Source organism: Pseudopodoces humilis, chromosome 14 (genome assembly GCF_049639895.1).
Source record: "Pseudopodoces humilis isolate 2021_Gansu_Grassland_sample_001 chromosome 14, ASM4963989v1, whole genome shotgun sequence".
Classification (NCBI taxonomy): Eukaryota; Metazoa; Chordata; class Aves; order Passeriformes; family Paridae; genus Pseudopodoces; species Pseudopodoces humilis.
Window position 1 is genome coordinate 13,160,534 of NC_142213.1, and position 15,783 is coordinate 13,176,316.

Here is a 15,783-nt window from a genome sequence, read left to right on the forward strand (position 1 = left end):
GCCTTGTTTGGTATCAAACAAACAGAGGCTGTGTGCCATTGTGATGCAATAAAGTCAATAGTACTGCATCCTGCTATGAAAGTAGGAGTTTTTCTAGGTATGAAAAATTGAAGTTATGAATATTGGTTTCCAATTTCTTGCTGGGTGAAAAAAGCAGAAAATCTGTCCGTTAGAATCTTGTTTCAGATTATCTCATGGTCAGTGAATGCATGAGGGCTGCTCAGGTATCAATGTGCAGAAGGGTGGGGAATATAATCAGCAACATTCAGAGCTTTGAAGCACACTGGGTGAGTGTAGGGAGCAAGTTCTATACCATGAATAAAAATCTGACGGTCTAGTTGAAAACTGTGTTTATATTTCAGAAAAGACTCTGAGTTATAACAACTTATTAAAGTATCACAGGCAGTGTTACTGTCTCACTCTGCACAGACTCTAGTTGTGGAAAGGGCTGGGTATTGAGTCATATCCTACTGTAAAGTACAAATTCAACAGGCATAAAATTTTACACATTTGATCAAATAGAACATTTGATCTGAATTAAGAGCCTTTCTGAGGATTCTGTGTTCTACTAAGTGATTTGACACTCTAGGCTACTGAACAGTCTTGGAAATAGGTGCACATTTTCTGTTATGTGTATCTTGGAAGAAATAAGGTGGATGTGTGTGTAGGGCACACATAGCGGTTGCTGCAGCCTTCTCTGTGTTCCCTTTCAGCCAGGTTGCTCCCTGAAGCTCTCAGCAAACACTATATTAAAAGCATCTGTGATACCCCACTCCCCCTGGACTCCCAAAGCAAGACTCTGCAGACAAGGTAATTTAGCTCCCAGGTGAACAGAATATATTCTGGAATGATGCGTAATTGATATTATGGAAACACCTGACAGGCCCAGCTGAATTAAGGTTCTTCTATGCCACATGATCTGTAAATCCACAGTAAAAGAAAGTAATGTGTTGGGTTTTTTTTTTTTTTGTTTTAACAGGGCAGGTTTATTTCAAGAAGGTACTCAGAGCTCATGGAACTTAGTGGCCTAAAGATACAGAAAGGAACTCTGTGGCATTTTCAGAAATGCATAGGTAAGTAAATACTTCTGAAGTCCTACAGTGCTTCAGGTAAAGTGTGGCTTTAGCACCTAAGTACTTACATTTTTGAAAAGCCCATATTTTGTCTTCATAGAATATCACTAAAATGTGATAGCCCCAGAAAAGAAATCAGATGTAGATTTGCAGTGGGAGGTAAATGTGTTTTAGGTCCTATGCCATTAGCAGCACCTGGAGCAGCGTGTCATATGCCACAGGAAATGCACAACTGCAGCCACGTGGCTGTGCAGCATTTCCATGTAAACTGGCCAGAAGGTGGCCAGTTTGTTGCAAGATCCACAGAACTCTGAGAGGGGGGAAAATGCCAGTGAAAGTGTAGGCTTGCTAAGCTGGGTGCAGCTCCAGCTCTGATCATTGCTTCCATGAAAACGGAAAGGGTCTCGGGAGAGAGGCTCAAAGCTAGAGGTATAAACATGAAGTAGCTGCATGGAAATGAGCAGTTGGAATTTTGGAGTATGTGACAAAGGCTGCACTGGTTTTATTACAATTGTTGGTGCAGGCAGAGATTGTGTTTAGAGGGTCCATCCTGTGTTTGGTGCTTAAACAAATGAGAACAAAAGAAAGTTATGAGTTCTGAGATACTGAGCCATCAGGACTAGCAGTTGTCACTTGCTAGCGTTAAAGACAGGGAGTTCAGGATCTTGTTGAAGAGACCAACCTTGAAATGCTTTCATAGGAACTTCAGTGTGCATCAGTGTCTAGTTTTGTCTAAACCTGGCACAGGATGTTACTTTTCCAAAGCAGAAAGAGCGTTTCCATCTGAAGTATGCCAGAGCCATTCTGAACGTCTTTGGCACAGAAAATGTATTGATGCTTTGATCTCCCATTAATGTGAAGTCAGAATCCTCTTGGCCTGAAAGAGAGCTTGTCAAGAAGCTCTGTCTCCCTCTCCCTCCCAAGTTTTTCTTTTGCTGGTGGTTTCCAGGCTCATAGTTCATCCTCCACCATAACTCTTGCATCTGCCATTCAATACAGAAGTTAGCATGAATGTTTATGTTGCTTACTTGAAGCATTGGCACAAGCAGGTTTTTGGTGGGGTTTTTTGTCATTATTTTTTTGAGTTTCTGGTTTTGTTTTTTTTTTAAATGTATCATAGAATGGTTAGGGTTGGAAGGGCCACAAAGATCATTCACTTCCAGCCCCCTGCCATGGATGGGAACTCTTTCTGTTAGAATAAGCTGTTGTGGGTTGAGGAAAACTATGATCTTCTACAGGATCATTGCTTCAACAGAACCACATCTGTCACTCCAGGATTACTGCAGCCACCACTTAATGTGACTGCTACCAACACCCTGACCAACAGGGTGCCAGCTTGTACTCTGGCTCTGTTTTTTGTACTACTGCATTTTATTTTAATTTTCCTATTAACTTGTAGGTTTTTTTTATTTATACATACTAATAAAGAACTGTTATTCCTATTCCCATAGAGAGAATAGAGCCCCTTGATTTCAAAATTATAATAATTTGGAGGGAGGGGTTTTACATTTTTCCATTTCAAGGTAGGCTCGTGCCTTCCATAGCAGACACCTGTGTTTTCAAACCAAGACTGTGACTGACAATGCTGTTAATCTCCCTGGCCTGGCAGTTGGGAGGTAAGCTTCTTACAAGTGTTTGTCTCCTTAGGAATTCCCCTCTGCTTAACCAGTGATAAAGAGATGATGGTCCATTTAACCATAAAGGCTTCTCTACCAGCTGCTTCTGTATTTATTAGCACAGACTCTATAACAAGAAAATAATTTATAGTGTAATGCCATATCTGATTACAGAAGTGTTTTGTGATATTTCCTGTTTCTTGTGAATTGTTTAATATGAGGCAGCCATGCAGGAATGCTTGGATGTGTGAAGTTAGTGAGGCATTTAATTAAGTTGCAAGAGCCAATGCACTCACAAATGGAATATTGAACATACCACTTATTTCATGGAACAAAATTGCTTGTGGATCTGAAGATGAAAAGACTTGTAGACAGGCATGTTTCTCTGAATTCCAGAGGCATCATAACTGGTCTACAGTTTAGGTTTAATTTGTAAATGTCCTAAAATGGGGGTTTATGTTTTAACTAGTTTAATAAAGCAAATCCACTCTTGACTTTGCTTTACCTGGACTAAGAATATGTGAATCTCTTCCTTTCTCTTTGCAATGCAAGTATGTTTCATATGTTTTACTTACACAAAACTTTTTTTTAGCCTTCTTTTTGGGTGGGTATGTCTTATTTTTTGGTGGCAGGTACTTTTTGGAGGGGGTAGGTTTGGGGTTTTTTCAGGGGCTGTTTTTTTTTATCATGCAGGGGTTTCTTAGAAAATGGGACTCTTAGTTATTCCTACTGCCTACAAAAGTGCCATGTGTGGGGTTTGAGTTCACACAAACTGGGTTAATCTGGGACTGTCATAAAGGGCACATGGTCTTGCAAGGAGCATATGGTCTGAAGGAAGTAATTCATTGTAGTGCCCCAGAACCCTCCCAGCAGGTTTGTCCATGGGGTGAACTGAAGTTTTGTTCACTGGGGAAAACTGCACATTACCTGTGGAGGCAGTATCAGATTTCATTATTTGAGCCAGGATGCTTAGTTCCCATTGTAATCTATTTACTGGAACTGTTCTCCCTCAAAAAACAGCTCAGGAATTAAAGAAAAATCTTGGCACAAAGACTGTCTTTGGACATAGTCCATATGACAGTGAATTTTCTATTTAGGAAGCTTATAGCCTTATTCATTTCATTAACACTATCTATTAAATACTCTAAAATTATACTTGAATATCATAGACCATCTTTCCAGTTCCACAGATGTTATTCAGCTGACCTTAACGGGATTACATGCTTGTTTGGTTTTTTAAAGTTTGGAGAAAATTGTCTCCATGGTTAAACTTTTTCCACTAAATGTATTATTGAAAAGGCTGATCATGTTTGCTGTGATTCTGTACATTTGTTCTGTTTGGCCCATTGTTTGCCTACTCAATGGCAAACATAAGATCTTGAATTAGAAAACAGAATAGAATTTCATTTGTAGAATCAAGGCAGCTATCTAAAGATCCATGGTTTTTCAGTGCTTGTAAAGTTCTAAGCATAAAAACAAATTATTTGGATATTTTTTTTGTCCCCATCTACAGTAACTTACCTCTCTTAACCAATGCTTATGCAGAGTCCTTGAATAGTTATGTATCTATGTAAACAAAATGCAGTGTGGTCTTAGACATCCTTCTGTATTGGTACATTTATTAGCTGTACATATGCAAATCAGGATTCAAGATTCCCCACAAACACAGTAACTGTGAAAATCTACTGTTATTAAAGCAAAAATAAGGCTTCAAGCTTATATGGCAGACCCCAAGATAATTTCACAGAGCACTCTTTTGATAAGAGGTATAGAAGAAAAGGAATTCTTCATGTGTAGATATGAGAATTTTGATAGGAAAAAAATGCTCCTCTTTTCCAAATAGCAGAGTCAGCACTTAGTATGCTTCTTCTTCCTTTTGCAAAAAGAAAAAAAAAGGAAAATTAGTGGGGGGCTTTTTCATTTTCTTTGTTTTTTTCAGTACTCATGTTCCTTACATGTTCTGCAGTGAATTCTAAGCATGTTTTTAAAAAAGAGATCTTAAATTTCTTTTATTGTCCCTGCTGTTACATTTAGTTAACAGCTAGTGCAAGTTAGGGCCCAATTTTACTCACTGAGGCAATATAGCCCCAGATCAATTTGAGTCAGAAAGGACCTCAGGACATTGCCTAGTTCAGGCTCTTACTGAAAGCAAGGTCAGCTACAAGATCAGCTTGCTCAGAGCCTTACCCTGCTGGGTTTTTAAAACCTCCAAGAACTGAGATGAAGCCTCTTGTTCCACTGCCTAGCTGTGCTCATGAAGAAATTAAAGTTAGTGGAGCAAAACTTGAGTTGAGAAATGTGGCTTGTTTCTGTGCTGGAACAATTAAACCACAGTGAATTTTGGTAGGATCATCTTTGCATGTTGTTTTTCTGTGTGTAAGTTGGTACACAGAGTTGCAGACACAAAACATACCTCATATATTTTTGTGGGAAGGAAATAATCTTTCTCTGCAGCATTTCAATTTCATTTGGCATTTTCAGAACAGCCAGGATGTGTAAAACAGGGAGATCACACACATAGAAAACCTGTGTGTCAGTGTAAGAGCCTCAACATTCCAATCTTTTGGCAACAGAAAATACTGCCAAGGAAAACTAGCTAGATACCTAAGCAGAGCGAGTCAACAGGAAATAGCCCATGAAAAGGTTTCCAGCATAAAGCCATTGGGGTTTCTCAGCACAGTGAGTATAAATTTCACAGATTATACACTTGTTTAGTCATCAAGGTAAATCTGCAGAAGACAAGATCTCTTAACAATAACAAAATTAGCAAGCGGTATGGAATTGATCAGTGTTCCATGTATTACCATTTTGCTTTTAACTCCGACTTTTTTAGATGTTCTTTGCCTGTTGAAGTGCACTACGTTTGTTAATTAACTCCATCTGCTGAAAGTCTGGTCTGGCAGTTTAATAATATAATGAGTTGCTTTATTAAAAAATTGTGCTTGAATGTGCTACTGTTGGTGAAAACAAAGAAAATTTAAGGTGAATATATCTTGGAAATATCCTTATTGTGCAGGTGATGTCAACATATCTTAACCTATTTTATCTATAGTTCTCCACATTTGAGATTTATAGAAAATGGCATGCCCTGCATTTCATTATGCAAAACATTAAATTTAACAGAATAATCTCGATCACACTAGCCTTTCTATGTAGATCATGTTAAGAAATTTAAATAAACCCACTGAAAGCATGAATAGGCTTGAATTTTGCAGCTTTGAAACTGCAAATGAAAGAAAAACTGCAGATAACCAAATTCACAACTTCTTGGTGAATTCTGTTTGAACCTGATAGAGATATTCATGTTCATTTATTATATCTTATTCAATAGGTATTCTTTACCACTAAATGCAGATTTTCTTGGCAAAGTCATGGACATACTGTTACGTTCTTAATGAATGTGGGGAAGGAAAGGATGTAGTATTTATATTCATTTGGTCCATATGTTGTAAGTTCCTTTAGGGTGTATATTGCTATTGTGTGTAGAACTACTATCATTTCACATATACCCTGAGGCAAAATAATGCCTTGATATGACAACTTAATTGTTACTATGGAATCCCAGGCAAATTTCTTACTTATCTTTAACTTTGGCTTCTTCATTACATGTACTTAGTTGTAAATCAGTAATACATTTTTAAATACTTAATGTTTGCTGTTCAAGGAATCTCTGTGCTTGCTTCTGCAGAAGCTACGAGCATTCTGCTATGTTCATAATTAGTCTCATGCTGTTGTGTAGTTAATAAATAGAGTTATATTGCACTTTCATGGACTTTATAGCCAAGCAGGCAGTAGATTGTATAGCCTGACATGTAGATGACAGGCAATTGTAGTTCACCTAATAATCTGGATGGTTGTCCTACGGTTCAGCTTCTTTCATCCTGGAGATTAAATGCTGCAGATAGAGAATTAGGACAGAGGATGCCATGATGACCCATCTAATGATGAGTAAGTGGCTAGGTGAGGGATCCTTCTGCCACCCATGCTGATAAAAATGTTTATCAAAAGCAGTGGAACCCCACTGGTAGGAAATACTGACTTTTTCTTGCATCCATTTCTGGTTTTCAGCAGAATTGAAAAGCACTTTTTCTAACGTGTAAATACCTGTGCTTAGAATTTTCTTTGACAAAAAAAAATTTTCTTTGACAAAACTGAGGTTTGTTAACCTTATTCCTCCTGTGTCACTGTAGTGCTAAGCTTTCCAAAATACTTTTATAGTTGAAGAGAAGCTGTCTTGCCAAACATTTGCAGATGTCATTTCTACTCAATATTCTTGTTCACAGATATGCAAAAATCCATTGTAAAGAACTGCTTAAGTACTACAATTATTAATGTGGGTGTTGCAGACCCTTTGTGTTACAAGGCTGCACAAAGAGCTGAACTGTGTTAGTTGCAATGACCCTCAGATCTTCCTGTGACTTGCTGCTTTTCAGGATGGCTTCCATCTTAACCATACATGTTTGTGTCCTTCCTTCTTCCTTCCTATATATCTTGTAATGCAGTCAGTGTTATTAATATTCAATATGGCCATAAAACCACATGTTTAACATCATTATTGGAACCTGCTGTCCTATGAAGATATTAACAGTAAAGATTTTGCACAACTCTTTAGATTGCGTACAAGAGTATAAATGGCACAATCCAAGAATGGATCACCTGGTAACCTGCAGGTGGTGGGAGTTGTGATTGTCAGCCTGCTTTTAGTCTTCTTATTAGTATTTAATACTACTGTCCCTATTCCCAACAGAATATGCTATATACATATATCTCACATAGATAAATGTCACATATAATAAATTAAATGCTCTTGTACATGCAGGGTAAAATACAGTTGCCTTCACCACTGGTATTGCCCCCTATGAATTACACAAATTTATTAGTCATGGTCTAATCTTTATAACTGAATGGTAAACTGACACTGCCAGGGTGTGAAGACTAGCAGCACTTGCAACAAAATCAGTAGTAGTTGGTGACAAGCACACAATGTTCTCTCACAAATTCTACCTGCTATCTGCTCTTCGGAGTTTATGAATATGATTAATCTACCTAATTCAAATTGCTCCTTAATCACTGCCAGAGTTCATTAAAAACATACTTAAGCCTAAAAAAAACTGTATTTGCAATAATTTATTAATATCTATTTAATAATAAATAACTAAACCTTGGGGGGTTGACCTGGACTGTAACCATTAAGCAAATCCTGTCTATAAGTAGATGCAGCTCTAACTTCTTTTGTTTCACTGAAAGTGCCTGGGTGGAAAATAAACTCGTCCTATGTAGTTGAGTTTGTGGAGGTAATTAGCTTGAAAGTCATACTACATATTAAAAATAAGATCCACAGGTTCCTTATGTCTGATGTAGCCTGACTGTGCTGTATCTGTACACACCTGCCCTAATGTCTTTTTGTTTCCTGGGAATACAATCCTTTTTATCAAAAACATGAGTAATTTATGTGTTACACTAGGACAATCTCTATTGACTTCTTTAAAGTCATGCAGAGAATACATCTGGGCATCCTTTGCTTCAGAAGATGTGTGTCTCTTCTTAAAAGTATAATCCACAGCATTAGCTACCACAATGGATTGTAAATATGCACTTTATCCAGACCACTCTAGCTCATTGAAAATTCTGGCTATAAATATATTTCTGGTAACTGAATATTCAGATATGTACCTGATGGAATTTTCAGAAGTGCCTAACTGGCTCCTTCCCATTGATGTCAAAGGAAAACAAGTGCTTTTGGAGCACTACCCTTCTGCCAGAAGATTTTATTATTAATTGAAAACAGCTCAGGTTATATATTATGAGCACATTTCTGTTTGGTTTCCTGAAGCGTCTCCATAATGTCCAGGCAATATTTATTTGGCTTGACAGAGTTAAAAGGGATTGCACAACCTGAGTAATTTACTTTTTTAACAGATGCTTAGCTAAGGGTGTGTTGTTTGGCATAGGTTCAAGCAGGCACTAATTAGAAAACAATGTAAGGGCCGAGGTGATGGTTGAAAAGACCTTACTTTGCTAAGCTCCAACATGCATTACTTAACTTTGTCAGTGTTTAAAGAGACTTTTAGAACACTATGGGAACATGCATGGTCAAAATGATCTTTCAGGGGGAATTTTAACATCTCAAAACAAAACAGCTGGATTTTAAGAAATTGGGAAGAAATTAGCGTGATGAACTTAATAAAATTGCAAAGTAAAGGGAATTCTCTGTGTGCCCAAGATAAGATCATGATGCTCCGACTAATGAATATTAATTTAATAGGAAAATTAATTGTGAAGGGGAAAAAGTTACTTACCCAGAGCTGGTTTGCATTGTAGAACCTCAAAAATGACAGTTCATGCAATTGGTTTGTGCCTTGTTTATCACATGTAATATTGCTTCTTTTAATTCATCATTAATCTTATAATTTTTATCTTTGCATTTGGTTACCTAGTTTTTTATAATAAAGTCCAGATTGAGCTATGACCAGGATGATTGAAGGAATCTTAAAGATATTTAGGATAGGTTGCTCAATCATTTTTGTTGTGCAGTCTGATTGAAGGAAGAAAGGGGGATTTGTGCCGATGGTGAACTTCATCAATTTTAATGTTATAAATCTAAGGAATCCTAGAAATCAAAAACATAAAGGCCTTTTTTTTTAGTTTTTCCTGTTAATGCTCAGCTCTTTGATTGCTGGGTTCTATATTACAAACTGCAACATTGCTTTTTACAGCTAATTACTTACAGAGACTTAGAAGTAGTTAGGGTCTTTTGGATGGTGGCTGATTTCATCCTGTCAAATGTGAACATAATGGTGTGAGAATGGTGAGTAATTTTTCTTCTGAATTACTGCAGTTGCTTTCTTCAGACATGGGTATGATTTTTGCTTTAGTCTTTTTATAAAGGAATAGTAGCTCAGGTCTTTTTTTGAGGTGTTTCAGCTCTGCTGAATGACTTACAGGAAAATTATTGACAAAACTGTATTTCTTAAGAATAGCCTCAGCCTGAGTGAAACCTCCAGTCATCCTTTCCAAGCTGAATGATACTGACAGGACAAGCAAAAAAGAAGTAAGGAAGTGGGGGAAATTCTCAGAAACAGCAAAACTCATATGTGTCCTTTGCGTGGTTTTGGCTGTGGAAAATGTAATCCCCTGACCAGACTTGGCCAATGGGCTCTCAAGACTTGGACTTTGGATCTTTCTTTCTCCCTTTGCCTTTTATTATGAGGAAAAGCAACAGTACAGCATCCTGCATGTTAAATCAGTGCACAGACCAGTAAAGATGAGAATACATGTGCAGAAGGCTCTGGAAGCGCAGCACTGGCAAATGAGGAAGAAAAATATTAATACTCAAGACTAAGTAGGTTTACATGGGAAATGGAAGTCATGCTGTTTGTTCAGCTCGATTGCTCTGTGTAAACCTGGCAAAAGTTTGGCATGCCCTGTAACAGGACTGAGCTACACTCTAGAGAGAATACAACAGTACAGCAGAAATGTGGAAAATAAATGTGTAAGGTGTCTCTTGATCTCTAGGGGAGCATGACACTTTTTCATGTCTGTATAGATCAGCCCTAATTTTTTTTCTAGTGGCTTCAGTTGTTAAGAAGGAGATCAGTAGGTTTTGTTCCACATTTGAGGAATTTAAATATTGGTTGAAATATTTGGTTTTCTTTAGTGCATTCCACTGCAGAGCATCTTGTTTTGCTTTTGCCTCTCCCACTTCCTTTCAGAATTGTCCCAGCAGCCTACAGGCTTGTTCAGCATTTCAAAGGGGCAATATGATTCCCAGATCAGAATGGTGTCAACAGGAGACAGTCTGCCCAGTGTCAGGTTTTTTGTAAGTTGTTTCTTTGTTTACGCTGTGAAATGAGAAGGGGGGAAAGAAATCGAATTGTGCACAATTGGCTCCAGTAAATGCCAAGAGACAGTAAATGCCTTGTTTATTGCCTGTGGAAGGCTGGTAACTTGCTGAATTTCCATCGGAGCTCCTCCGTAAAGATCTCCCTTGGAACTGGTTATGCAATTGATGGGGCAGGGTTTTGGCTTCTGGAGCAGCAGGCTTGCATAACATGGCTTATAATCCAGCACTCCCTTCCCAGCCTGAAAGGACCTTTTGCATAAGACATTTTCTACAACAAAAAACTACTTCCACATTTCTACACAATTACTAAAGTAATGGTACCCTGACTCTTAAAGAAAACCCCATTCTACAAGAGATTTTTTTTTTTTACTTGATCTCTTTGTATATAGGTGTTTTTTGAAAAATAATGAATCATTTATAAGTTCCTTTTTTTTTTCATGCCATGAAGGGTACTTTGTATTTTATTAGCAGAATTCTTGTTGATACAACACTGAAGAAATTGAATTATGCCAACTAAGCACTTCTTGGAGACCTTAGCACAAATAAGCTGGTTTCTGAGAGCTTCATTTTTCTTACATGACCTATATTTGAAATCATAGCTGACCAAACCTTCAACTAGAAGGTTTTGTCTGTGTGGTTGGGAGAGGGAGGCCTGTATAGCGTGACATTAATGCCACGAAGATGCTGTCTGTGGAGATGGCTGCAGTGGTTACTTAAGGACAATGGGAATTCGGATGTCTTGTTCTTTATTGCAGCCTAAGGGCACGCATTCTTCTTGCTCTAACAAGAAACTTCCATCTATTATTCTTCTCCTTCCTTCATAACATAGTCTGCCCATCTCCAGATGCTTGATTGCTGTGTGCATGTTTCTGTCCTGACAGAAATGTATGGATCTCCCTGTCAGCCTGGTGAGAATTCCAGGGCAGCTGATGGGTGGTATTTGTGTGTTGCAACCTAGGCCCTCCCCTGCTTCCTGCCTGTTTGGGCAACTTTATATGTCAGTGTGAGGACCCATGCATCAAAAACTGATATGAAGGTTTATAATACTACTTTATCTTGCAGTTTCTAGGACAAAAAGCAGAAATGTAGGATAAAATGTGTAAATTAATTGGAAATTGGAAGTGGGTAATCTAACATTCTTTTCCTCCCGTCACTGAACTGCCCCACTGCATCTTCATGCCCAGCAAGAAAAATGTTCTCACCTCGTCACAAACCTGGGGGTTCTCTGGGTATTCATCAGTTATGAACTGGTGACTTGGCTGAAGTTACATATGCATCTCACATCATTGTCAGCTGTAATTGCAGATGATTGGTCTTTCTGAAAATAACTTTGGGGATGAAGATGTGGTACTGCTATTTCAGACAGCAGCAATCAGAATGACTTATGTGACATCACATGAAATCTGTTATTAAGATGTCTGTAGCAGTCATTACTTGCTTTCCTTCCATGAAAGCAGATATGAAAGATGAAACTAAGAAAGGTGTTTATTTAAATATTGCTACTTTAAGGTTTTGGATGAAATTACTGAGAATTCTAAATCTGGTTGCTGAAGTCCTTATTCACCAGAGGAGCAGTATGGACAGCAGAACTGAAAGCTTTACAACTGTTGCACAAATATGGGTTGTCATATATTTATACATTTTTAACCCACTGTCCTCAGGAACTGGACTCTGCCAGCAAAATTACCAGGGAAAGGTTTTTATTGAAAAGAGTTCACTGCAGTAAAATTGTTTCTCAACTCTCCATTGTTCCTCTGCTGCCACTGCAACTGTCACCATTATTCAGCTGCTTCATTACACAAATGGATTTCTTTTCCCAATATCTGGATTGTCCCCAGTGAGGTGGTAATCAGAGGGGCTGCTGTTTTTGTCTAGTGGATTCTCTGATACCCAAGGAGATTATCAGATCAGTCATGGTACCAGAATATTTTAATTTATGTCTCTTGGATTCACTAAGCATGTTCAGTTTGGATGTGAGTGGCAGGGAAACTGTTTTTCAGTGTCCACTTCTTTCAAGTCCCTAAGGGGCTGACAGAAATAACACTAAACCTCCAGCAGTAATTGTTCAGATTCATATTTTGAAAAGTCATTTAAGTTGAAACAAAAAAAACTCTGAGATGTGGCATGGGCAAATTGAAGTAAATGCTCAGGTTATTTTGGATTTTATTATTGAAATGTATTGGTAATATCAGCTGCATATAAATCAGGAAATATGTTTAGAGGTTATTCATAACAGTTAAATCTTTTATGAGGATCTGCACATTTTGAATTTGGGGCTACCTAAAAGGCAAAACATGAGTCCCTGCACACGATCTGGCTGCTCTCCAGTGAGCTGCCCTAGAGTTTCATCTGTGAGAAACTGGAACCAATCAAACATTCTGTTTATGCAATCTATGTTATTTAATGAGCTACTAACTCTGGAGTTATTTGATCTTTGACAGTTTAGGGGTGGGGATGGGAGGTAAAGTTGCATTCTCACTGGCAAAATCCACATTAATTTCAGAGTTTTTAACTGAGAGAAATGTGGGGTCAAGACTGTTGTATAGCAACACATTCACTAAATTGTGTATGATTGCTAGTCCAGTTCTTACAGTAAAAACAAGTAAAGTTATATTAATTCCATTTTAAATTCAGTCTTTCATGCTCTGAAAGAATCTGGAAAGGCTAATCCTGAAACCAAAACCTATATATGAAATTGTGAAATGTCAAATAAGTTTCCACGGACAAGACTTACTGAACAAGAGAAGTTTCAGCTTTACTCCTTTAAAAGCCTTCAGCTCTGTTTGTTTGGCTCTTTCGGCACAAAATGAAAAAAAATCCTCTCGTCTCTCCTTGAAACTGTTCCATTGAGCTCAGGAGCAAGGCCAGAGTGGAACAGAATGTGTGCAGCTCTAGAATTACAGTTGTGGATTAGTCTTACAGTTGTGAATTAAACTAGAAACATGTTATTGATATTACAATATTTGTGTGCTATACTAGCATTTTTTATGGACACCAATATCAATGACTGTGAAACTGGATTTATTTCTTCCCTTAACTATGGGGTAAAACTCTTTCTGTAGACTCATTAAATATATCTGTAAGAGTAATATTAATCTAGAACAGCTACAGCCACACAATGAGCTCACATCATGTCCCTGAATGTTCATCTGCCCAGCTGTCAGCCTGGCCTGATTTGTGTTAGTGCAGCCCCCTGAGCATACATACCTCCTCCTTTGCTACCTAAGATGTATTACTGCTGTATAAATCAGTCAAAAGTATAAACTATATTTATTAAAAACTCACTTTACATTCATCATGGTATGTAGTGGATGCTTTGAATTAAGGTTATATGAAACAAACAAAATTTGTCATATCAGGTTATCTAGTTATGTAGCAATCTGGGATAATTCATTGCAAGCAGAAAAGCAACATAATGGGGAAAGTTTTCTGTTTATTGGAAAAAAATCAAATTAGCAGCTTCAGAAATAGCCCTGAGTCAGACAGCTAGCTCTATTATTATGTTACTTAGAAGCTAATGTATTATGAACAAGTGCCAAATATTTCTGTGTAATGCAGAAGAGATTAAATGGAAGCTTCTATTTTTGAGATCCGCTTTGTAGCATACATGTAATCAACAGAAAGTCCTAGATAACAAGTAGTACACAGATAGCCCTGCTAATTATGAATAATTATGTAAATGGTTATAATCTCGGAATAGTACTTATCTGAGGGATTAATACATACCAATCAACAGAAAAGTTTTGAAAATGAGTTTACCAAAAGTCAGTTATAAGTTTCTTTTTAAATGGTGATGTGGGAGCATAACTCAGCTATGTAGTTTTGTTTAAAGTCACATTCCTAGCCCGAGGAAGGAGAAAACTCCCTGAGAGGGCTGGACTGCACAAGTACATCAGGTTTTGAATCTGCTCAGCAAACTTGCACAGTACTTGGTTGTCAGAGACTACAAAAGTTGTGAGTTTCTGAATATGCTTCTGTGCAATTTTTGGCCAGCTCAGTCTGGTTTTATGCTTTCTGTATTATTTCTTTGCTGGAAAGGTCAGTGTGTAGGGTTGCAGGGTTGGGTATGGTAAGAGTAGTTTCTCCAATTAATACATTGCAGTGGCAGCTCCAAAACGATTGTGCATGCAAATATTCTCATTTCTCAGACAAATGCCAAAAGTGATTTCAAAGATCTCTCTGTTCTAGGAAAGTTCAGATCTAGTTGACACTGTGCACAGTATTGTCAGTACAGGGGTTCAGACTGACCTGCTTTATTGTGAAACAGGATTTAGGATGCAGTTCTTACCACTTAGAAATGTTTAGATCTCAACAGAAGTGTCTAGAGTAAGTTGCACAGGAATAAATTTATTTTAAAAATTCTCATCCAGAGTAAGTAGATGGCCTAGTTTTAAGTGAGGAAAAGCTGCAGCAAGTGTTGACTCACTCAAAACTGACCTCCTGTCTTTCTAATTCTGTGCTTGTGGAGCCAGGGCAGAGAAGACATCAGGGAATTTACACTTTTAGCACAGATTTACAGGCTCTGAATATATCTGTGTTCTCTGAATAGTTATTCGTTGTTTAGCTTTGGATGTGTAAAAATGTTGCTGAATTTACAGGTGATGGTTTAAGCCTTTGTGGGCAGCAGTAGTCACTACCTTGCACAGTTCCAAGTGCCCACTGAAGGCTCCAAAGCCCTCTCCTAACACAATGTGGCACTTGAGCTGCACATGGCTCTGGTGTGGAAGAGGATCCCACCCTGCAACGCTCTCTAATGAAAAGCAGAACGGGCTGTGGCCACCAGAGGAAGCAATAATTAAGGCCCTGGGAGAAGGAAGGATGCACTTCACAGCTTCCCAGCAGAGCAGCAAGCGTGGTAGCATATTGCTGATTTGAAGAGAACCCCCAAGGCAATTACTGCTGCCTCATTAAAAGGATTAAAAACACCTTCTCTTAAGACTTAGAACCTTTTCTATGTTGGCTCTGCAGGCTTTCTGAAAGTGGTTGAACAAGAAATCAAGTTGTGTTTTGGTTTATCTTTTGTAAGAGTACTATTTAAAAAGGCCCTACTTCTACATCAGAAAAAAACCCTGTCTTTTCAATAGGTATTATTGTTAATTCTGAAGTTAAATGTACAGAGACATCTTGTTCCTATTTGCTTTCAAATGTTTGCATGCTATTAAAAAAAAATACTTGTAAGCCAAAGCAATTCAATTAGGAAGCCTTTGAAATAATCTTTTTGCAAGATGTATTACATTTACTGGGAATTTTT

General features: G+C 37.9%; 1 protein-coding gene across 1 annotated transcript in view; it reads left to right on the forward strand.

Moving 5' to 3' along the window:
* The first annotated feature begins 983 nt into the window (after positions 1-983).
* SIAH1 (siah E3 ubiquitin protein ligase 1) overlaps positions 984-15,783 on the forward strand; it is a 64,590-nt gene continuing 49,790 nt past the window's right edge. Inside the window, exon 1 of the mRNA XM_088062377.1 lies at positions 984-1,073. Within this exon, the coding sequence (XP_087918503.1) occupies positions 1,013-1,073 (61 nt within the window). The 5' untranslated portion in view covers positions 984-1,012. The remainder of the gene's footprint in view (positions 1,074-15,783) is intronic.